The sequence below is a fragment of the Barbus barbus genome (genome assembly GCF_936440315.1).
Source record: "Barbus barbus genome assembly, chromosome: 42".
Taxonomy (NCBI): domain Eukaryota; kingdom Metazoa; phylum Chordata; class Actinopteri; order Cypriniformes; family Cyprinidae; genus Barbus; species Barbus barbus.
Window position 1 is genome coordinate 16,435,245 of NC_136720.1, and position 25,869 is coordinate 16,461,113.

Sequence of the window (25,869 nt, forward strand, 5' to 3'; positions counted from 1 at the left end):
ACCTAAAGCTGCTCAAATCCTGACACTAGTAACAATGCTTCTATTGTGCGATTTTTAATAAATAATTTAAATTAAATATTTAAATAAATAATCATTTAATTTAAACAATTAAACAATATATCATTTATAATGATGTTTGATGTTATATTTTTTATTTACTTAATTTGTATTTACTGAACCTTAAATAAATGTTTTTATTATTATTATCTTAAATATTTCTTGTCCATTTTACATCATGATGTTGAACAATAAAGGCAGAAATATTTCTTCATTTCAAGTTTGTTTACTTTTTTTTTAATAATAGAACATACGTTGAGTTAATTTGATAATTTGAGTTGTTTATTTGATTCAAATATATGGGATTTGTTTCTGTTTTACCATTCAGTCAGCGAAAATCGTCGAAAATCTAATTTTTTTTAGAAGTAATAAAACATCCTTCATCCACAAGTCACGTGATTTGGCATCGCTCATGTTCGCACAGATATTGCAGGATAAGTTTAGTCATTTTGCAAACCCCCTAACCCTATAATATCAAATATGTATTCATGTTAGAAAACCAGAAGCAGAGAAAGGAGAAAAGTGACAAGTTGTCCAATCTATCAATTCCTCCTCTGTCTTCTATTGACAACTGCAAATGCATGGAAATGACCTGGCTTTGGCCCCCTTTCTGACATGTGACAAAGACACCATACGCAAAGTATTTTCGCCCTTTTGTGAATGAGAGATAATTTTTGCACCTGTTCACCACAGGACTTGCGGGGGAGGAAGCCACAGATGGAGAGTGAGAGAGAAAAAACAGAGGGAACATAGAGGAAGAGAAGGAGAGATAATATGAGATGAGAAGCAGGCGTGGCAACAGGTTACGAGGGAAAAGCAAAAGGTGCCGATATCTTAATGGTTCAGTAAATTGGCTGTTTGCTACACATCAGCCCACAGACAGACACTCAGCACCACAGGCCTCCCAGAAAACACAGCAGAACAACAGAGAATTCTCCTAATTATGAGCTGATTGCATTGACAGCAATCCGTGCTCTGATTACAGCTGGAATAAATTATACAAGCCTCTATTCATGGTTAAAGGGCTTGGGCTATTTCTGGCTTCATTCCTTCATTCCCCACCACAGATAAGGCCTGTCTGACTGTGCTTGGCAACGATCACTCTAGATGGCTGATTTGGTGATACCAACATTTTGTGTTGCTATTTATATATATAATATATAATATATATATTTATGAACCCTATTTTTGAGTCATTAATGTAAACAGTCCTTTATTTGACAGTTCCACTAATGAAACTCTAAATAATTTGTCAAATGCTTATGAAAAACAGCTTGAATTATTAAATTAGCATGGAATTAGCACAATTTATGAGCATTATGTTGAAAAATACATTCAGGAAGCCCTGCATCAGTGGTTGTCATCCTTTTTGACTCCAAGGCGATATTTGAAGGCCCCAAACACACTTCTGCTATAATGAAAAAGCTTACATATTTTTCAGACTTCTTAAGTTGAAAAATAGTTCACAATTTACAGAAATTTGTGGCAATATTTAAAAAATAATTATAATATTTTAAAATTTAAATGATATAATTTTAATTAAAATTATTCAGTATTGTTTTACCTGTTAATTTACATGATTCTGCTATAATATTTTTTTAATTTACAGAAATTATTTAAAACGTTAAAATGTATTAATAGTTAAATAAATTATTTATTAATTTACATGACTTCTGTAATTATATTCTAGTTTATATTTTAGTTTATAGATTATATTAACTAATTTGTGATTATAGAATGTTTAAATACTTTATAATACTTTTAATTAAATTATTTCTACCCAATAACATATTTTAGAGCTTGACATAATGTTAATAAAATGTACATTTAATGTATTTATATTAAAAATTAGTCATTGTATAAAATAGGATCACCCTTTTTTGATGCAAAAACATTTTCTCTTAAGATGCAAAGACATTAACATGTTGTTCTACAACATAAATTACAATCAGTCATACTTCAAATGTGAATTTCAGAAATGGCATGTCATTTTAGGTTGTGTTTTTAAACTATCACAAAAATGTGAGATTATTTGCCTGATAAATCAGGCAGCCATTGTAGTCTTTATTTTGTAATTTAGATTATTTCATAAATTGCTTTTCTTTTTCTCTTTTTTTATAATTAGACATTCCAAAGGGAGCCAACAAAGAATTAGCCTTCCAGGCCCTACAAACTGACGTCATGTACAGGAAAGCGGTTTTAATTCTTTCATTAGTCACAGAAATTACATGCTTCAGCTTTAAATCGAATAATCTTAATAAAAACCACTTAAATGGTCCCATAGTGCACTCTGGTGGCTTTGTCTTCATTCATGAGTGTATTAGCTTGGTCTGATGTATAATAAGCATAGCACAATTTGTTTTTCTCTCACAGTTCACTGCACTAACATAGTCTGTTTAGATCTGTGACAGGTCTCTCAGTCGGTCTTTGCCATGCAAGTGAGTGAAGCGTCCATTATTCCTCCCTCAGTGGCTTCAACTCATGAGCTCCTCACTAGCCTGACAATTACCATGAATTATCTTCACTTCCAGACAATCAATTAAGAGAATTATTGAACTCCTCCGAAACCTTATCTGTTCTCCCCAGCAGGGAAGCACAGTAGAGATAGATCGCAGATTGTGAAACCTCTAAATACCGACTCTTTATCACCTGAGAATTTGCTTTGCGTACTACAGCATGGGCCTGCATTCGCTCTGTCACACTGCTTAAGGATAGGCTGGCCTAAACAACCTTTAAATTAAAGCTTTATGCAATAAACTAAAGTGGGCTGCAGATCCTCTGCCATTAACAAAAGATGCCAAGCTAATGGAGCGAAATTATATCCATTATACAATTTCCCCACTGATTAAACAGCATTTTTAATACAGTGGCGTGCATTAACTGGATTAGATGCAGACAATAACAAAATTAAATAAACCGTACAAAATCACAAACGCTGGTTTGCTCTGTCTTGGAGAAATCTGACATTCAGTCAAACACAAACAAACACACACTGTTGTCATCACAATAGTTTGTACCATCAGTGTTCATCCAGCAACCCAAAAATGATCATTTTCTGCCATCTAGTGTTCCACATACATCAACCGGACGCATTTCTGATACTATATTGCCCTCTTATGGACGTCCTTAAACTTAACAACGGACATTAACTCTTTTATCGTCTTGTCTAGTCTCGTCATCAAAGTTACTAAAAATGGATAAGCAGTTCACGCTGGCTTTATGAGACATAAATCATGGTTTTAGACATATTATCTGTAAAAACATTGCCTATCTTTTCATTAACGAAACGAAAACCAAAAGTACTCACCAAATGTAAGATTTTTATAGATAAAACTAATTATGGACATTCAATCGCGTCTTTTCCATTTGTTCATACAGGTTCCACAATTATCAAGAATCAGGAACAGGTGTCTGCAGTTTTTTCAGGGACTTTTATTTTGCATTCGTTTTTATTTTGAATTACAGGTAAATATGAACGTCTCGTCTTTGAATTATTCTGATAACATAACACAAAACATTTTATCATAACAAGGTAAAAATAGATTAAAACAATAAAATTGATTTAAATAAGCAAAATAAAATAAACGCAATGCTATATAATCAATAAAACGTATAATTGAGATGCAATAAACATATTTTGCACCATATTTAATGAACATTGTATCTTATTTCACGCTCGTTTAATTAATTAGTTTTCATTCAAATCAAGGAATATAAGGACAGATAACACATCTGAAAGCAATACAGTTACAAATACCAACATAAAAGTATATATTTTGGAGAATAATATTTCAGATATTTTATTAAAATAACAACAATAAAATATAAAATATCTATAAATACTAAATTATTCAAAATAAATAGATTTGTTTAATATAAATGTAATAAATTAATTTAAATAGGTCTATATATTTGTTATTACATTATTTTCTGTTGCGCCATCCTGCCACCCAGCATGTTTTAATTATTCTAACAAGAGAAAACCTTTTATTATATAAAAATGAACAATAAAACAGATTTAAAATTAAAATAAATGCAATGCAATAATAAATAAAACGTATAAAAATGCAATATTAACATATATTTCATTATATTTAATAAACAACTCATTTCACATTAGTTTCATTTACAGTTAATGTGAATGATCCACTGCAAATCCAGGAATACATAAGGACAAATGACACATCTGAAAGCAATGCAGTTACAAATGCACACAAAATGCTTTTACTAACATAAAGTCTACATTTTAGCCAATATTAGGAATCAGACATTTGATTAAAATAACATAAATAAAATACATTTTAAATAAATATATAAATTATTCAAAATAAATCATTTAATAAATTAATATAAAAATATTTATTTATTTATTTATTAGTTTATTATTGTCTGTTGCACCATCCTGCATCCAGCATCTTTTAATTATTCTGACAACATAATAGAAAACATTTTGTTAGCAAGATGAGTATTAACAACAAATATAGACTGAAATGATCAAAGTAAAATAAATACAACAATATAATACATAAAACATATAACAAAAATGCAATAAATAATAAACATATATGTGACCCTGGACCACAATACCAGTCATAAGTAGCACAGGTATATATGTAGCAATAGCCAACAATATATTGCATGGGTCAAAATTAGTGATTTTTCTTTTATGCCAAAAATCATTAGAATATTAAGTAAAGATCATGTTCCATGAAGATATTTTGTAAATTCCCTACCGTAAATATATCAAAACTTAATTTTTGATTAGTAATATGCATGGCTAAGAACTTTATTTGGACAAATTTAAAGGCAATTTTCTCAATATTTCGAGTTTTTTGCACCCTCGGATTCCAGATTTTCAAATAGTTGCATCTGAGCCAAATATGTACTTATCCTAACAAACCACACATCAATGGAAAGCTTATGTATTTTCAGCTTTCAGATGATGTATAAATCTCAATTTCATAAAATTTACCCTTATGACTGGTTTTGTGGTCCTGGGTCACATATTCCACTATATTTAATAAACAACTGTGCAACTTATTTTGCATTCATTTAATTTACAATTAAATGTGAATGACAGATAACACATCTGAAATCAATGCAGTTACAAATACACTCACACACACACACACAAAACTTTAGTTTTAATAGTAATAATATATTGTGAAGCCATGTTAAGACTGTGTCTTACAGTTTTTTTAAAAACACACAAAATCTTTACTTGTCACACAATTTCTGAAACCTGAAACTCAAACACCAGAACCACACACCAAATCTGCAAAATCATACACTAATTCTCAGCCTTTGACTCAGTTTTCAATTTCATAAAACACTTTTTGCAAAACACAACACACAATTCTCTATGTAAACACACAAAAATCTAACAGGAATTAATATTATGGCAAAGGTGTTTGCAAATGTTTGTGTGATATTTTGAATGCAGTGCTTCATTTTGCAATTATGCATTCTGTGTGTGTGCAATTCTTGGATTTTGAAAATGTGTTTAAGCAGCTGAAAAAAAACTAGTTTGACCAACTAACAGTTGCCAAGGGGTAATCGGTCTTACGTTTCCAATACAAATAAGACCAATCTACCTTTTCATAACTGAATATAAAAAAAGTTATGACCAGTCTTGAAGAATTATTATTTTTTTTGCTGACTAAAAGACTAGTCTGAACAGTTTATGCAACCGGCCAGGCTTTGGTGTGTAGATTGAGAGGGAGGGGCGGGGTTTGTTCCGCGCGCACCTCTCGGGGCCGCGCAGAGCCGGGATGCGCGCGCTCTGCCGCTCGTTCTTTGTCCTCCATTGCAGCTGGTGATCGCAGCTCCGCCGCACAGCGCAGGCCCGAAGTAGCGCAGCCGCTCTGAGGTTAGTGCCCTACCGCGCAATCTCCAGCCATTTCAGCCCCGGCGCAGCCGCACCAAACAACCCGGCAGCGTTTGCCTTTCACACACTCAGATGCAGATCGCGACGATGCGACACTGAACTCGGGATGATATCGAGCGCGTTTGACAGGATGGCAATTATTATTTACCCCGCTCAAATTGGGGCAAAAAGAATCATGGCGCTGTCGCAGGCCTTTGGCCTACTGAATTTAGATGTGCAATCGATTCGCTACTGTTTTGTCAAGATGTTAAATGGGATTTGGTGGTTTGTGTTTGTATTCCCGATCAAATTTGAATGCGTGTTTAATATCATATTAGCGCTGCAGTGTTATCGATCACTCGGCTTTTTATATCGCTTTATACAGAGTCGTCAGCGGTGCCCGGCTAAATTTGATCTAAGATAGGTTTTGTCGCTTGACTGAATGTCTACTTTAACTGAATGTGTTTGAAATAGCAGTTTGAATTGCGTTAGTGTTTAATATTTCTCTAACAAACCGCCCGCTCTCTTTACGCGTATTATTCATAGTTTGAAAATAACCGCCATTTATGTGTTTGTTATTGATGCTTGACTTCACTAGTCTATATCGATTCAGTTATTTCGGAGATTCAAACCTACCTTTTTTAAGGACTATCTGTGGTTGTTGAGATGTCTTTTCGTGTTTATGAACGTTTTTCGTGACTTGGTCAAATTAAATGTAGCGTTTTCCTTCCAGAGCCTCAGACTGTCAGGCCGTTGAATTGAACAGAATGATGCTGGTTTATTTATCTATGTGTGGATAAATCATAGCATCCTACGTTATTCACACACACGTTTTTATTTTTGTTTCATATTTTTAAAATATCCTAAACGTGTAGTAAATGTAATCCCTACTGCTTGCTGTCAGGGACATGTCATTACAGAGCCATGTTATTTAATAAAATAAAAACACAACTTGAAACGATTTTCAATCCGTGTCATTTAGTTTATTGATACAGCTTTAAATTATTGCTGAAAATGTATTGTGGTGTATTTTCATACGATTTCATATTGCCAAAATATTATAAACAGCAAATGTATATGTTGTTATCGAGTTCCCATGTTATTTTATATACCGAAAACAGTTAGACTTATAGGCTTTCCAGCCAAACCTCGTCAAAACATTAATAATGTAAAATAAATATGAATCTTTAGAACAAATTATGTTGATTATATATGATGATTAGTGCCTCCTAGTGGAGTGATGTTTAAAGTAACAATAATAGATGCAATGCTTTATGAAAGAGATTATTAGATGTGAATAGAAAGGGACCTACACACTAAATGCAAACTACTTAAATAGCGTATACATTTACACACACTGTAAATAGCTGCTGCTGAAACATTTTTGACTTATTTAATGCCACTTTTTGACATTGAGATTACATCCAGTTGCAAATTAAATGTTTTGTCATGCTGTTTCAATATAAAAGCATATCTCCAAAGACTGTATTAATAGAATGTGTTGTTACACTGATGCACCATATGTACTAGTAAAAGGTGATTTGGTAGTCATAACATGTGCGCCCTCATATTTTTTTTAATGTGTTTTAAATGCATATGCAAATGAAAATGTATTTGAGCACTTCTCCCCCCTCAAAATAACCGGTGCGTTACACTCACCTCATCTATGAATCTGAATGATGCAGTTGCTTGTGGAACCTGTGTGCTATTGTATTGTTTGTGTGTGTCTCAGTGTGTTTGAGAGAAACTGTATCGGGTGATGGAAGACCACACGGTGCATCAGACGGAGCACATGACCACTATCGAGGCCCACGCCGTCAGTCAGCAGGTGCATGTGGCCACGTACACAGAACATGGTATGCTGAGCGCTGACGAGGATTCGCCGTCCTCGCCTGATGATGACGTTTACGATGACTCTGATATACTTAACTCAACTGGAACAGATGAGGTCACTGCACATCTGGCTGCTGCAGGTAGGTTTTTGCACATTGTTGTATTCTGACTTGTGGTTTTCAGATAAACCACTAGATGGCGCACTTAAACCATAAATTCTCCGCCGCTTTATTGCTCAAGACAGAGCAGTTGTCAAGCTCATCATGGGTTCAATTCCCATGGAATACACAAACAGATACAATGCATATCTTGAATGCTATAGAATGTAAAAATAACTGATTTTATTTCCCTAATTCTTTTTTAGGGCCTGTTGGCATGGCAGCAGCCGCAGCTGTAGCAACTGGGAAGAAACGGAAACGGCCGCACATCTTTGAATCGAACCCTTCAATCCGTAAAAGACAACAGACTCGTTTACTTAGGTGAGTTGTATTTTCAATACTGTTCATTGTATTGTAATTGAATATGAGTGGTTTTACAACATAAAGTAAAATAATTTTATTGATAGATTAAAAATGTACTGATACCAGTGTTGTTTATTTTAGTGTTACACAATTAAAGTATTAATTCATATTTGAATTGGTTTTTGTTTTTATATTTTTAATTTTCCTTTTAACTTTTGTTTGTTATTTTAGTCATTTTATGTGTTTTTCTAATTTTTTCTTATTTTAAATATACCTTTTTAATTTAAGGTTAAGTAATTTCAGTACTTCAAATTTAAGTTGTATTTAAATAAAAAATCTTAAAATAAAATGTCAAATATTTAATTAATATATATATATATATATATATATATATGTATATGTGTATACTATGTTTAGCAGTTTTAGTACTTCATTCAGGTAGTTGCCAAGGGGAAAAAAATCTAAAGAAAGAAAGAAAATTCGTTTTTTTTACATTTTTTAAAATGTATTTTATTATTTTTTTTACTGTTTTACTTCTGCATTTTTTCCAATACTGCCAATTCCAGTTAAATGTATTTAATAGTTCACAATGACAAACCTGTCTCTTACTATGTCTGCAGGAAGCTGAGAGCAACTCTAGACGAGTACACGACACGGGTTGGCCAGCAGGCTATTGTGTTGTGCATCTCTCCCTCTAAACCAAACCCCGTGTTTAGAGTATTTGGAGCGGCACCATTAGAGAATGTGGTGAGTATATTTATTGTGCTTTTTGCCTTCATATCATTTGCACTGTTTCAGATTTCATCCCTGTTTTGGCATGTCTTGTGGTCAGGTGAGAAAATACAAGAGCATGATTCTGGAGGATCTGGAAAACGCTCTGGCTGAACATGCGCCCCCTGGTGGTGGAGAACTCAGCTCTGAACTGCCTCCACTGACTATTGACGGCATACCAGTGTCTGTGGACAAGATGACACAGGTGGGCAGCAGGTGGCACTATGAGCCAGGAATGCAAGTTATTGAGTTTTCTGCTTTGACATGCAAATTTGACATTTTCTAGGCTCATGGGGCAGCAGTTACAGTGAGAATAAGTCTCACTTCATCCACTACAGGGCTTTAGCACAGGTTACTTGAAGCCTTTTGGCCTGATATAAGACCACATAACCACTACATTTACCAGCTCGCCCCTTACTCATTACCCCGCATGCTGTTCAGGGCAGGACTGCTGATAGCTAATGTCCCTCAGGACAGATACACCTTGCTTGGTTTGTGTCAGTTGGAGGCAGGTCTGTGCAGGGATCATCAGGTGAGGCTTGTACGCGTGAGTAATTATCCAGCACATCGTGGCCGAGCACAGAGGTTTCTGATTGGCTCCCAAGTGGATTAGAAGCAGAGCTGGGGGAGGGAATGGGCGGCTGATCAGTGTGTTTGGGGGCGTGAGATTCTTCTTAATTCCTCCGCCACATAATTAGACCATCTGCACAAACACAAGGAAGAGCCTACAACTCATGACGCCACTGTGGACAATCTGTTACATGACTTTAAACACTACTTAACAACCTTATTTAAGTTCAGATATTTACATTTAAGCAGTTGTCAGGCTTCTATTTGCAATTAACTTTATTATATTCAAAACGTATTAAGCATGTATTTTATTATGGATATATTTTATATGTATGTGTAGTATACTATATATATAAGTATACTATAAGGTCAATAAGTATTTGATCACCCTGTGATTTTGTAAGTTCTCTTACTTAGAAATCATGGAGGGGTCTACAATTTTCAGCATAGGTGCATTTCCACTGTGAGAGACAGAATCTAAAAATAAAAATCCGGAAATCACATTGTATGATTTTTTTAACAATTTATTTGTGAATTACTGTGTCAAATAAGTATTTGATCACTTGCTTATCCGCCAGATTTCTGACCCTCAAAGACCTGTTATTTTGCTTTTAAATAGTCCAGCTACACTCTGCTCATGATTCTAAATTAGTAGCAACTGTTTGAGGTCGTTAGCTGTCATAAAGACATCTGTGCACCCCACAATCAGCCAAAGTCTAAGTAGCAACATGGGCAAAACCAAAAAGCTGTCAAAAGACACAAGAGACAAAATTGTAGACCTTCACAAAGCTGGAAAGGACTACGGGGCAATTGCCAAGCAGCTTGGTGAAAAAAGAACAACTGTTGGGGCAATTGTCAGAAAATGGAAGAGGCTAATGATGACTGTCAATGTCCCTCGGACTGGGGCCCCACGGAAGATCTCTCCTCGTGGGGTATCAATGATGCTAAGAATGGTGAAGAATCAGCCCAGAACTACACGGGAGGAGCTGGTCAATGCCGTGAAGAGAGCTGGGACCATCGTTTCCAAGGCTACTATCAGTAATACACTAAGACGTCATGGTTTAAAATCTTGCATCGCACGGAAGGTTCCCCTGCTTAAGTCAGCCCATGTCCAGGCCCGTCTGAAGTTTGCCAGGGACCATCTGGATGATCCAGAGGAGTCATGGGAGAAAGTCCTGTGGTCAGATGAGACCAAAGTAGAACTTTTTGGTCTTAACTCCATTCGCCGCGTTTGGAGGAAGAAGAATGATGAGTATCATCCCAATAATACCATACCTACAGTGAAGCATGGGGCTGGAAGCATCATGCTCTGGGGGTGTTTTTCTGCACAGGGGACAGGACGACTGCACTGTATTAAGGAGAGGATGAACGGGGCCATGTATTGTGACATATTGGGCAAAAACCTCCTTCCCTCAGTCAGAGCATTAAAGATGGGTCATGGCTGGGTCTTCCAACATGACAATGACCCAAAGCACACAGCCAGGAAAACCAAGGAGTGGCTCCATAAGAAGCATATCAAGGTTCTGGAGTGGCCTAGCCAGTCTCCAGACCTAAATCCAATAGAAAATCTTTGGAGGGAGCTGAAACTCCGTGTTGCTCAGCAACAGCCCCGAAACCTGACAGATCTAGAGAAGATCTGTATGGAGGAGTGGGCCAAAATCCCTCCTGCAGTGTGTGCAAACCTGGTGAAGAACTACAGGAACCGTTTGACCTCTATAATTGTTAACAAAGGCTTCTGTACCAAATATTAAAAATTTTTGACTCAAGTGATCAAATACTTATTTGACACAGTAATTCACAAATAAATTGTTAAAAAATCATACAATGTGATTTCTGGATTTTTATTTTTAGATTCTGTCTCTCACAGTGGAAATGCACCTATGCTGAAAATTGTAGACCCCTCCATGATTTCTAAGTAAGAGAACTTGCAAAATCACAGGGTGATCAAATACTTACTGACCTCACTGTATGTGTATGTGTATATATATATATATATATATATATATATATATATACACACATACATATACAGAGAAGAGCACATTGGTCAATATATATATATGCTGTACTAAATATATATACTGTGTGTGTGTGTATATATATATATATATATATATATATATATATATATATATATATATATATATATATATATATATATATATATATATATATATATGCGTGTGTGTATACTTTAAAACTGTTGCTTATATACTTTTTTCTAGTTATGCTTAAACTTGTTCATTTGAATGATTAATCATGATTTATTTTCATACAATGTGGTTTTTTTATCGTCTTTATTAAGTAATATTTTACATTTTATTTAAAATATATTATGAAGCATATATTTTATTTGAACTATTTAATTTCTAATTATGCTTGAATTTGATCTTTATCAGTACAGTGTTGAAAAAAAAGTTTTTAAATTATTCAACAATCATGACTGGAAGAATCAAGTTAACTTGTCAAAAAAGTTAGTGATTTTTATTTTTCAGAAGCACACTTTTAGCTCTTTTTCTGAAATCCTCATTCATTAGCTCTTTGCCATGTTGTCATCTGACACTGTCCAATGTCAGGCTTACAGCAAGTGTGTTTGTGACAGTGAGAGAGCAGGAGGGAGGGAGAAGCTCTTTTGGGAACTGATTTATTCCTCCCAAGCCAAATTTAGCCTGTGATGTCGAGGTGTACAGACGTTGCCACAGGAGCGCTGTGCAGTACAATCCCTGGCCTGCCTATGGAATTACCAAGGGCATTGAGGGCACTGGGATAAACTCCAACTTCACCCTAAGGATGGAGCTGTCACTGGGCTAATGGATTGCCCCATACTACTCAGTGTGGATTTTAAATAAGTCAATGGACTTAATAAGCCCCTTTATTGTCATGTTAATACCTTAAAAATTCCTCTCTAGCACTGCTTTTTAAGGGTTCTTTTGGCATTACCTTACACAAGCAAGTTGGCATTCTTGTAAAGAATTTGTTGGTTTTTATTTTTTGCATTTATTGGGATAAATATAACATTTATTAATTATTATTAACAAATAATTATTTATTACCATATTAGCAGATTTGAGGAATACAATAAGCGATTCATCATAAGGAGACAAAAAGACACAGGAAGTGCTTGCAATACAAGTTTCAGACATCGTTGAGATTAGTACAATATAGAACCAGGAGGGATTTTAATATTTAGATATTTAAAAAGTGATTATGTGAGCGAGCAAACAGCACAAATTTGTATGTAAACTACTGTTCAAAAGTTTTGGGTTGGTTTTCTAATGTTTTTGAAATGCTCAGCATGGCTGCATTTATTTATTCAGAAACGGTAATAACTGTAATACTGTAAACTTTTATTATGATTTGAGAACTGTTTTCTGTTCTAATGTATTTTAAAATGTAATTTATTCCTTGTGAAGGCAAATTTTCAGCATAATTTCTCCAGTCTTCAGTGTCACATGATCCTTCAGAAATCATTCTAATATGCTGATTTCAGGATTCTTTGATAAAAAAAAGTTGAAAAAACAGCATTAATTTTAATGAAAATATTTTGTAACATTTATAAATGTCTTTACAGTTGCTTTTGCTAATTTTTAATAAAGTGTTAATTTCTTTAAAAAAAAATCTTGCTAATAATCTCAAACTTTTGAGAATGGTAGTGTACCAACCCTAAAAGGTTTTTTTGTTTTTTGTTCTACATAATCTGTAGTTTAGCGGTGTATGTTCCATCCTCTCAATCTCCTGCAGTCAGTGTGCACTGGAGCCTTACCATAGATTAGTCTTTAAATAGAAACCTAATAGTCTACTTTTAGCTTTTCACAAGCTGTATGTGTGGACAGACTGTCTGCACTCAGCTGCTGAAGGAAGAGGAAAATCAATGGCTTGCTGTTTCCAAACTCTTTTTCACACAGATTTAATTTTTCCAGAGGCCATACTTCGCTCTACCACTCCCAGTATTAAAACTCTCACAGTGATTATGTGCGCCCTTTGTTGCTTTTCAGGCCCAGCTCCGAGCGTTCATTCCAGAAATGCTAAAGTATTCCACAGGCCGTGGGAAGCCTGGCTGGGGGAAAGAGAGCTGCAAGCCCATCTGGTGGCCGGAGGACATTCCCTGGGCCAACGTACGCAGTGACGTCCGAACAGAGGAGCAGAAACAGAGGGTAGTGTTGGGTGCTCATATTACGACTGTGCTTTGAAAGATAATATATATTTGTGTGTGTGTTTTTGTTTGTTTGTATATATATAAAATATCTCTAATGATGACATGAACAAGTTTTTGAATCAGCCACGCCATAGTTTTGTCAGCTTTCCACAAAATGACATCTGAATTGAAACAAACGAGCGAAAGCTTGCATCATGTTGACCTATCGAGGGCTTACTTCCGTTGGAAACAGGTGTCATGGACGCAAGCCCTGAGGACTATCGTTAAAAACTGCTATAAGCAGCATGGGAGAGAGGACCTGCTCTACGCCTTTGAGGACCAGATCACCACACAACAAATTACCACAACAACCACTCACAGCATTGCACACCTGGTGCCGTCACAGACCGTAGTGCAGACGATCAGTAATCCTGATGGAACCGTCTCTCTCATACAGGTGAGCTCAGGTCCCAGCTGTGGGAACAGCTACACATATGTTTTTCACTATGATATAAACTAGCTTCACTCGAGGACTTCATTTAGATCAGGAGGAGACCAAAATATTGAAAAATAGCTAATAAGTCATAGTCAACACGAAAATATATATGTACTGTTTACTTCTTCAGGGCTTCCGAGTGTCTTAAAAAAAAAGTCTTAAATTGAGTCTGGTCGGAAGGACCAGAATTGTGATATGGCTGAATGTGACAATTAAACTTCAAAAGGCTATGATTTCATGAAATAAACATGAGTGCTGCAAAGTCCGGTGCTGCGCTGCTTTGTGTTCTGCCGTTACCGGGGAATCAGTTATATTTCTACCAAACGCTCCATCTGCTGTCAGAGAATGAATGAACATTTTTCAATAAAACTGTTGTTTTGTTCAGAGTTCAGACAAATGCAAGAATCGACCCATGTTTATATGCTGCAAACAAGCAAAGCTTTAAATGTGAACTAGTGGATCCATAAGACAATGCATTATAAAAATCTAAACAGTATGGGGGTGTGCAATATGTATGATCTGCATTAATGTCGTAATTGTTGTTTCAACGATGTGCAATTTGATATTATCGAGTATATCACGAAAAGCAAACAAAACACCTACAGAGTGCGCGTATATTAGGGGTGTGCGATATTGAAAAAAAATTATATCTATTTTTCCGATAACGGTAATCAAACGATATTTTGCCGAGTGTTATTGTGCTGATATCCGACTACCGTGGACAGCCGCAGTTTTTGATATCCTTCATATTCTGTGTGGTCCGTTCACATCAGTGATAAAAATGTATCTTTTCACATAAGTTTAAATAGATTTTTGCCTTTTATGGGGAATTTTACCTTTAATAAAGGCATTTTTTTCTAAATGTGTGCATATTTTGAGTCAAATTATTACATTAATATATATATAGTATTATATTATGAGCTATCTTTGCCACGTCACCAAGGGAGCGAAATCAGACGCGCTCATTTTTTCAGAAGCTTGCAGAAAAAGGCTTACTAAAACAAAGTTACTGGGTTCATCTTTTTCATGTTTCCTTGGTTGGTAAGATGCACTGGGGACCTGATTATAGCACTTAAAACCTGGAAAAGTCAGATTTTCATTATATGTCACCTTTAAAACAACAATTATGATATTATCGCAGACTTTAAGATTTGTAACTTTGTAGATCGTTTTATGTCCAAACATACACACTACACACTGACTAAAATTGAAAAAGTGAAAAAGCATAATAGGACCCCTTTAAAGTGAAAGAGAACTCACTCACGTGATCTCTTATAGACCATTTTCTGTGAGCCCACAGATCGCGATGAACAGAGTGACCGCTTTTAAAGATTAAGGAAGTTTGCAAATGTTTATTGAACTGTTGTATTAAATCGCTATCACAAGACGTTTATATTAAGTGACTTATGTTGTCTGAATATAACACTACTGCCTGATTTTGTGCCATTTCATCAAGGAAAAAAGTTCTAATAAAGTAACATCTCTAAAAGCGCAAACAGTGGTGTTTCAGTCATGAATGAACTGCGTGTTTAAACTAATCTAGTGAGTCAGTGATTCATGATTACCCATTCATAAGCACAGTCACTTGCTTCATTCCTGAATGAATCAGCCGTTCGAACGAATACATTTAATGAACGATTCAGTGATAAAATCAGTGACATACCGCCACCTGCTGGTGGTTTCAGTTTCATTTTTAAAGTATAATTTAAAATGAAATCGTTTAATATTTCTATATTCAACATTTTATATTTAAAACATTAATCTCAACATGAATTTAACTGCACTCATGCCACCTCTGAGCCTCATTAAACGTACCTACAAGCCACTTTTATGCACTTCTGTGCCACCTCTGTAGTACAAATACATTTTTTATTAATACTAATTTCATCTGATTGCTAACTTATTTGTCTTATTCTACTTATTATATTGTTTAAATTAGAAATTCTAAAAAGCTTATAAATTTAAATTTCATACTTTTAATAAAATTTGAAAAATGCCACATCTAACACACTCGATGCAACTCGTCAGCTCATTAGTAGAGACTGAAATGGGTCCGACCTGAAACAGGTCAGAAAAGGTAGAGTTGAGAGAATACGATGCTTGTCAGATCCGCATCATGTTCGGTAGCGGCAGCTCTTAAAGAAATTGAAGCCAAAACAACCTAATAACCAGCTGCTGTGATGTCTGCTCATCAAGAACAAAAGAAAAAAGAGGAAATCAATAACTTTTATAGTTTTAAGGATTCATCTGTAGTTGGTCTAGAATTTAGTGTCTGATAACTTTATAAAATTTCTGTATATTTCTGCTGAGGGAGCACAGGTAGATACATTTTATTTTAAGGTCACTTAAATTAGAAGTTATTTTTAAAGTCTAATAAATGTTCAAATTGAAAGCTCTTAATGTAATGTTGAATGGCTATAGTAAATGGTTAAATATTAGGAAGTCCGTATTAATTGGTATCAGTGATACTGGCCTTCAGACATAAAAAAAAAAAAGATTAAACAAATATAAAAAATATACTGCCTTTATATTGTTATTGTACATTAATTTGAAGATTGAATGTGAAATTATTGCAATATAAAAGTATGTTTAAAAACTTTAATGTTAGGTGGGATTAATCGCGATAAATTTCAGAAAAATTCGCGATTTAATTAGTTAATTATTTTTTTAATCGATTGATAGCACTTTTATATGTATATATATGTATATATGTGTATGTATGTATAAAATTGGAAAAAATCTAAAATCACTAATGGTCACATTACAGTATTTAAAAAATTATAACAACAGTATTTTAACATATATAGTGTTAACTGATCCACAGGTTGGAACTGGAGCCACTGTAGCAACACTGGCAGATGCGTCAGAATTGCCAGGCACAGTGACGGTGGCCCAGGTGAATTACTCCACAGTGACAGATGGAGAGGTAACGTCAACACACACTTTCATATCTGAATATTCCATGAGTTTGCATCTCGTGCTTGTTCTGTCTTGTCCAAACACACATACTGTGCTTTTAGGATATATCTCTTTTCTTCACACCCATTATTTTTTGTATGTCTCTAAGGTGGAACAGAATTGGGCCACACTACAGGGAGGCGAGATGACCATCCAGACCACGCAACCGTCGGAAGCCACGCAGGCTGTGGCCTCTTTAGCTGAAGCTGCGGTAGCTGCCTCGCATGAGATGCAGCCAGGGACAACTGTTACTATGGCACTCAACAGGTACTCATGGGAAGTAGCGGTGAAGTTGGGGTCGGAGGAACAGAGAAAGGAAATTCTGAACCGCAGCAGCACCTAGGTGCAGGTTTATGTCCCCAGGGGCTTGTTACCTGAGCCTGTTCTCCTGTTTATCACAAGTGGGTAGCTGCAGCAGCAGCCCAGAAATACAGCACAGCGGGAACAATTGGTTCATACTCCATTCCCACAACAATTAGGCTGAGGAGGCATTGTTTTCTGCTCAGCAGCCTTCTTTAAAGCAGTAAATCCACCATCAGTCTGCTGAGCAGTCAGGACATCTATAAACAGAACCAAAAAAGTGTTATTGTCCTCTACTAAAGCCCCATAGCACTGCAAATAGCTTCTTTTTTATCATTATCTCAAAGGAAGTCATAATAGACTGTCTTTAAACTCTACTTAGTATAGAAACTCATTTACATAATGCAAGAAAAAATTACTTTGTTAAATTAAAATTATGACATTAAAAGTCATAAGTATAACAGTCAAATTTGTAAGATGCTAAGTTGTAATGAATGTTTAAAAATCATTGAGATAAGACAAAATTATGAGAAGTCAAAGTAACGATTAAAATTGACGTTCAAAGTCAAAAGTGTGAATTTATTCAAAATGATCAGGTACTAAGTTTTACTGAGAATTTAAAATTCTGACAGAAAAAGTCAGAATTAAAAATAAAACTTATAATTCAGACATTTTATCAGGGACTTTTTTTTTTTTTAAATTGGTGCGTCGATTTAGATTTCACGTTATCTCAATTTACTGTCATTTTTTTTTTTAGAGTGTCAAAGTTATTACTTGTCAATTTTATGTCTTCATGTCAGCTTTGTCATAATTATGACTTATGTTGAAATAATGACAGTCAAAATGATACCTTGTCAATTTCAGCTTTTCATGTTAGCATTGTCATATTTACGACTTGTTTCAATTTTGACAGTTTATCTCATTATATCTCATAATTACAACTCAATGTTGTAACTATGTGGAAATGATGACTTTTTACATAAATTTTCACTTTGTCATAATTATGACATAGTATGTCAATTTCATCTTTGTCTCATATTTACACATTAGAAAGTCTAAATTATGACATGCTTGTCAATTTTGGCTGTTCATGCCAAGTTCCATTTTGTCAGTTTCAGATTTTTCTCTTAATTGTTATTTAGAAAATTTAAATGATGATGACTTTGTCATAATCATGATTTACAACAGCAATGTGACATAAATGGACTTGCGTATTTTGGACATCTATCATTATGAGAGCCAGGAGAATTTGTAAGGGAGAGTGTTTATATTATTTTCTGGTGCCTTTTGATTGACTTCCTACACTAGGGGGCAGTACGCACAAGTCCACATCAATGCACTTCAAATCCTGCTTAAATCCTGTATAAAGAATTGCAGAAAAAAAAACATTTATGAAAGCGTGGTTATTGTGAGATTATTTCCTTAATTTTTTATGTGTGTGTGTGTTGCAGTGAAGCAGCAGCTCACGCAGTGGCGACGTTAGCAGAAGCGACTCTTCAGGGAGGAGGACAAATCGTGTTAGCAGGAGAAACGGCGGCTGCAGTCGGAGCTTTAACTGGCGTTCCGGATGGCAGTGGTACGAACCTCCTCTATATCACAAGCAGCCACATTTACCCTCTTTAGTCTCCTTACACACTCACTGAATGATGAAGCTTAAACAGGAAAGTTTAGGGTGGACAAATATCCCTTTCGTCATCAGTCGTCTAGCTATGTGAGGGCACGTATGCGTCTCATGTCAGAGTGTGAGGAAGTCCGTGGAGGTCTACTGTAATCCCCGGGGTGTTTGTGGGACAGATGGTATGTGTGTGACCTGTGTCACAGACTCTAGCCTCTACACTTCTCGCTAATCCTCGCTTTGCTTCAACCACTAAGCGCTCTGCATATGCACGGCTGCCTCTAGTACTAATGCTTAGACATGCATTAGAAGCCATGTTACAGTGGAATAGCAGCACTAACGTGAACTGGAGGCATTTGTTACTGTGTAGTGAAGTGGCACATAACACATTTCCATTTTTAGCTATGATATATTGGAAGTTTGGTTGAAAGAAACTAGAATATCATCAAAAATGTATGCATTTTTGTCTTCTGACTATAACATTTTTCTTGTCAAAGTATTGCAACCCATTGTACTTCTGTAATGCGACACTTCCGATGTCAGCGGAAATGGAAAATTATTGGAGAGGAAGAGCAAGTTGTTTGATTTTTATTTAAGATTACAAAGACACACATTTTTTTTAGGGATACACCAATATTAAAATATATTTGATGTTATGGCTAATAATCAATAAATGGCTAATATCAAAAATAAAAAGGCTTTACAATAAGGTTTAATTTGAACACATTCCTTTAATATGAACTAACCATGAAAAATAATTATACATAATAATTGGGTGTTAATGTTAATTTCAACATTATTAAAAACTGAATCTGTTAATGTTATTTAATGGACCTGAGCTAACATGAACTGACAATGACCAGTTTTATTTTTATTAACTAACACTCACAAAGATTAATGAATACTTTTACAAATGTATTGCTCATGTTAATCAATGCATTGACTAGTGTTAATTAATGGGAACTAATAGTAAAGTGCTACGCAAAATTCTATAGTAATTAATACATTTAATAAAAATAACACTTATGGATCCAAATGTAACCATTAAAATCATCCAATATCGGCCAATATATTTTTAATATTCACTGACAACAATCAATATGGTGCATCCTTTTTTTCTTTTTATAATAATTCATTCATTTACGGTAAGTCAAGAAACATATATTTGTTAAATTAAAATTATGACATTAAATGTCATGAGTATGACATGTTGAAATTGTCTAGATGAGATTTAAAAAGCCATATTTATGGCATAAAAAAATATCACGAGAAAGTCAAAACGATCAAAAATCAGACATTAAAAGTCATAAATATGAATTTAGTAGAAATTGTCAGTTACTAAGAGGAAAAATTTGATTTCATATTTTAGATGTTTTCATATTGACTTTTTATCATTATTACTACTGTTCCTTTACACTTTACATAATAATTATGACAAATACTGAACAACGACAATTGATGTGGTGCATCCTTAAATTTTGATTATTTATTAAGATGAATTCATTAACCGTAATGTACATTAAATCAAAACGGACCCCATTTACTTTGTTCATGTTGATTTTAATGGGTAAAATGATTGGTCCAATCATACCTGGCCATTTCCCAGTGACCTAGCTTACCCAGTGTCCTAGCTTACCCCATTGCCCCCAGTGACCAAAGAGAAGCCCCTCCTCGTCCCCCTCCTAACCCCCCAGGAACCCTCTTAAAGGGCTTTGATCCTCTCCATTATCAGTGCATAGTCTAATCACAGAGCCAGCTGTCAGCACCGGGAAGCCCAGTCTATAAAACACACACACACACACACACACTCACATGACATTAAGAGAATAGACTGGAGCAAGGGGGGTATATTTAAACATAAAAGCTGATTAGCAGGCATTAAAACTACATTTAAAGACATTGGTGTCAGGCCTTTCCACGCTCTTGGTATAAATATTTGACCATGGTTGTGATATTTACTTTTGCTTTTAATATTTCATATTATTGGATCACTCAAATGTAAAAATTGAGGTTTGTTAGGAATTGTACAATGAGAACTGATTTAGCTAACATATTGGGTCCCACTGCTTAGAAGGGAAATTGTAGACTCACTGGGCCTCATTCATGAAACACGAGCAGAACAAATTTTTGTGTAAATCGTTCGTAAAGCTGTTCTGACGTAAATTTTCGTATTCATGAAAATGTTCGTATTTTCAAAACGTTAGTTGCTACGAAAGAAATTTACACTTGCTCCCTACCAGGTGTAAATGGTCCGTAAAACGTTCTGTGCTCTTTCTGGCAAACTGATAACACTGAATTTTGATGCACTGCCATTATAATATTTTATAAGTTTAATTTTGTTTTTTTGTTTTGTTTTTTGTAGCTGAGACTTGATCAACTGTTTAGCTTTGGATAGAATACAGCGCTTGTCACTGTCGCTTTTTAGCCGGCCGTCCAATCAATGGAGGATGGGCGGGACAAATACCACACAATCATCCTACTTGTACAACAACTGAACAACAATAGAGAAGTTATTATTACTGGTTACTGCATTTTTATATTCAGTAATATTCTTCAAAATGAGATGCTAGTAATACGTTACTGCCGTGGATATTCCACTTCATAGCAACCAAATTGACAGCTGGACAAACCTTTTTCTTTTCTTTTTTCACAGTCTATGGGACAAACGCTGTGCCACCAAAGCGTTTTCACACGCCACCGGCTGGCCGTTTTCTCAGAATTTACTCATATTTACGTAGGGCTGCACAATTAATCGAATTTCTAATCGCGATTGATTATGGATATCACGATTACATAATCGTTCAAAACCGCGATTTACAAAAATAAATAAACAATTAAAAATGCCCACTTGCATTATTCTGTGTGCTTAAACGGTGTTTGAAGCGTGGGGTTTAACAACCTCAAACACAGCGGGTAAAAGACATTTTGTCTAACTGATAGTCGTTGTCATTCTGTTGTGCATGATAGATATTTTAAATGCCAAACGTGTCAAAAGCGGAACAAAATAGCGGTACTCGTTTGAACTGCGCACCACACTGACCTTTTATCCACTCGCCTCAAAAAAAAAAAACAGTGCAGCGCGAGCTTAGAGCGTATGCCTTTATTACAGTGACCAGTCGCAATCACGCGCTAAACAACACTGAAATCCAGTAAGAAGCAGTCGAGTTCAACGCAGAGTTCTCCAGTACAAATCACGTCTCGTTAATTTAAACTAGTTTAAAGCAAAATAAATCGGAGCTGTTATTCTCATCAACACTGATGCAGAAAGCAGCAGAAACAGTGCAACAACGATCCAGTTAGAAGACATTTCAATCCACAAATCACCCACATTTACCATAGTTTTACTGTAGTAACACTAACGGTAACAATGGTTTGGTGGCAGAAAAGTAGGATATTCATATCGAGTATTATTATATTATTAATATACTAAATAGCCCTACACCCCTTCTAGAACCCTTGGTGGTTCTTCACTGGGTCTTCTCCATACACCCACGGGTCATAGAGCCTTCAGCCGTGCTGCTCCTCGCCTTTGGAAATCACTCCCAGCTAACATACGTAATTTACACCCTCTATCCCAATTTAAACTCACTTATTCAGAATAGCTTATCCTACTTGATGACTTTTTCCTCTCATCTAGGGGTTGTTTTTTTTTCTCCTCCTCTCCTCCTCCTCTCTATCTCTTTCTTCTAGCCTATTGTTATTTTACTGTGGTTATTTTGTAACTGCTGCTGCTTTTTTTTTATTGCTATTTATTGTTGTTTTATTGTTCCTGATGTTCGGTGACCTTGAGTGATTTGAAAGGCACCTTAAATAAAATGTATTATTATTAAATGTGTAATGAGTAATGGAATATTACATTATTTTGTTAATTATTCTATCAGTTGATGTGGATTTGTAATTGACTGAATGTCTTTAGGCTACTTTTTTACCATGATAATGAGGTGCTGTTCTTTTGGTTATGTATAAAAGATGAGGCTGTTACAGTTTTCACAATGGTGCTGTCAAATGTACATCTGCATCCCAACTCAAAAGCAATAAAAGTTCAGGAAGAGTGTTTTCAGCCTCTTTTTAAATATATATTTTATATAAAAATATGGCATGCAGCTTTAAACAATGGCATAAATCTGTTCAAAATAATTGTTATTAATAATCACAATTACAATCTCAAGGGAATAATCTTTGGGCTTCTGCCTAAAATGAGGCCCTCACCTTTAAGCTGCACAATTAAACCTAATTTACGCTTCAGCATTGGGAGGCTTGGAAGAGAGCGTAGTCAACAACAGGCACTTGACAGACAGCAAGCGTTTATTGACCTTATTCAATCAGTGAAATGGCAGTGCGGGTGCAGCTTTGAAGTGGCTGGTCTGAGGTAATCGTGACTGATTTACTTTTCCTGCTCCAGTGGCCCTCTTTCGCTCCGTAAGCCTCGTAGAAACCCTCAGTGTCAGAGTGATTGAGGGTTTGTAAGCACTTCACTCAAAAAAAAAAACAATGCTTCCAAACTCCACGTCAATTATTGAGACACAATGTGATTACAAGAAATCAGAGCAGTTGGATTGAGTCACTCATACGCCATCTGGGGAAAATGATTTTCTGAAGTTCTTTTTAAGGGGTAAAACTCACAAAGAAAAAAAGAGTTTTTAATTCCAAAATCAACATCTAGAGAGAGACATATTATATATATTATTATTATTATTATTGTGGTTTCAAAGAACAAGAGATACCCTGAATTTATACCGTAGAGATGGTCGTTAATGAAACTCAAATATAAATATTCTAATATTTTGAGATGCTGGATTTTGACTTTCATGAGCTGTAAGCTCTAATCTTCTCAAAAAAACTTGAAATGTCTTTACATGTTATGAATGTAAAATATATATGAAAGTTTCACTTTGTTACAAAAAAAGTTTTTCACGATATTCAATTTTTTTAGATGTACCTAATATATATATATATATATATATATATATATATATACATATACATATACATATACACACACACACACACTTTTTTTTTTCACTTTTTTTTTTCACCCACACATCATTATTCAGATGTTATTTAGGTTTTTTAATATTTAAATGTCAAATCATATTTCTTATTTTGTATTTTAATATGAATTTGTATTAGTTCTAATTATGACAATGATTAGGAAACTTAATTGTCATTGTTTTATACATTATTATAAAAACTTTACCATTTAAATTAGTATAATATTTATTTGAAGTTACAGTCATTTAAATTAGGTGGGTTGCTTAATTGTCGTGTCAAAGTTGTCCTTAAAAATGAGCCTCATTTTATTTATTTACCTTTTTTATTTTTGTATTTTGTGATGAAAATGTATTGACAGGTTTTGTGAGAATTCCCTTAAGAGATCATGAAAGGATTGTGGAGCAACAAGACAAAATCAACATTTCTTTATGCCCGTTTAAGATCCATTTAAGGTCAAAACTGATCTGCTTTTGTGTTAAGCTGCGATTATACGCAACATTTAGCTTGGGGAAATTGTGTCGGCTTGAAAAGATAAACTGACAGGCTAAATGGCGAGTTTGATTGAAATATGAGCCTTTCCTTGAGACGCTGGGACGGGGTTGCGCATCGTGAGACACACTTATATCAGAAACGCGTAATGCACAAGTACAATGGGCTACAGGTGCCATAAAACTGCTCACAGCTGGGCATGGAAAGAGAGGTAGATTGAGAGAGAGAGAGAGAAACGGAAGCTGGGAGCGGTCGCCTCAATTACTCCATTGTTCCGCATTGCAGTGTGATGCAGTAGCCCTGCCCTCAGCCCGCTTTTTAGGGCCGGCCCTATCCACGTAGCACGCAAACTCTTAACATGGCCGCTCATACGCTCTGCGGCCTCATCCAACCGCACTTCTAAAGTCCCCTCCCTCCAGCACTCTCAAATAACACTACGAACGTCCCAAACCACTAGGCTGCCACCTACACTGATGACATCACAGTTGTGCCAGCTAAAACAGAAATGGTCTTGAATAAATGTAACGGGTCTGTGTCTCATCCCAGGTCTCGTCCAGATTCCAGTCAGCATGTATCAGACTGTCGTCACCAGTTTGGCCCAGGGAAATAGACCTGTTCAGGTGGCCATGGCTCCTGTAGCCACGCGCATCGACAACACGGTGACGCTTGACGGACAGGCGGTGGAAGTGGTGACCCTAGAACAGTGACATACTCTACCCCTGCAGGTGTGTAGGACAGGACATTCGGCGCCTATGTGAATAGCTGCTGGAATATAGTGTAAACATTATATTTGAAGCTGTTCACATACGTCTGCAGGGGGCTGGAAAGTATTTTCTTTTTCTTTTTTACATTGTACACAGTTCATTGTCTCTTTTTTTCCCTAGTGTTGTTAAATTTGTTAGTCTTTTTTTTTTTTGCGGATATTTGGTTAATGTATTGCAGAGGATACTTAGTAATTACAGGCTAATTGTTTCTCTACAATTACTGTGCAAGAAAACAAAATCAACCACATTTTCAGTCTTCAAAAGCTGGTATAATTTTAATTTCTTCCCATGCAAGCTTTGTGTTGGTCACTTCCTCAGTCTCTATCTAGGTTTGCGCATGTGTATACATATATACACACATATATATATATATATATATATATATATATATATATATATATATAATATAAACATCTTGTGCCATATTTGACTCATTTCATTAATATATTATGTGTAAATTGCATTGATTTTAGTGTTAGATCCCATTGACTACTGAGATGACATGCATGTTTTTTTTTCTTTTTGTCAGTCTGTATAATGTAGAATTCTTTGTATGCATTTC

The 25,869-nt window shown here is 35.3% G+C and overlaps 1 protein-coding gene across 3 annotated transcripts; it reads left to right on the forward strand.

The window, feature by feature from the left end:
- Nucleotides 1-5,862: 5,862 nt before the first annotated feature.
- LOC306861090 (nuclear respiratory factor 1-like) lies at nucleotides 5,863-25,378 on the forward strand. Of its 3 annotated transcripts, none has more exons than XM_079403169.1 (11): nucleotides 5,863-5,926; nucleotides 7,656-7,896; nucleotides 8,121-8,235; nucleotides 8,838-8,964; nucleotides 9,050-9,193; nucleotides 13,554-13,712; nucleotides 13,947-14,150; nucleotides 17,014-17,115; nucleotides 17,257-17,414; nucleotides 18,899-19,023; nucleotides 25,090-25,378. In XM_079403169.1, the coding sequence occupies exons 2-11, from the start codon at nucleotides 7,683-7,685 to the stop codon at nucleotides 25,248-25,250; spliced, it is 1,509 nt and encodes a 502-aa protein (XP_079259295.1). In that variant the 5' UTR covers nucleotides 5,863-5,926; nucleotides 7,656-7,682; the 3' UTR covers nucleotides 25,251-25,378. The 3 variants fall into 3 exon arrangements, with proteins under 3 accessions (XP_079259295.1, XP_079259296.1, XP_079259294.1); XM_079403170.1 differs by lacking the exon at nucleotides 25,090-25,378 and adding an exon at nucleotides 22,753-22,885; XM_079403168.1 differs by having other exon boundaries at nucleotides 17,014-17,414.
- The last annotated feature ends 491 nt before the right edge of the window (nucleotides 25,379-25,869 follow it).

What these genes read in the sequence shown, in the direction of transcription:
- LOC306861090 (XM_079403168.1), top strand. Translation starts at nt 7,683, where the DNA reads ATGGAAGACCACACGGTGCATCAGACGGAGCACATGACCACTATCGAG. An exon ending in CAACAGACTCGTTTACTTAG is followed by an intron (nt 8,236 to 8,837) that starts GTGAGTTGTATT and finishes CTATGTCTGCAG; the next exon opens with GAAGCTGAGAGCAACTCTAG. An exon ending in GTTACTATGGCACTCAACAG is followed by an intron (nt 17,415 to 18,898) that starts GTACTCATGGGA and finishes TGTGTGTTGCAG; the next exon opens with TGAAGCAGCAGCTCACGCAG.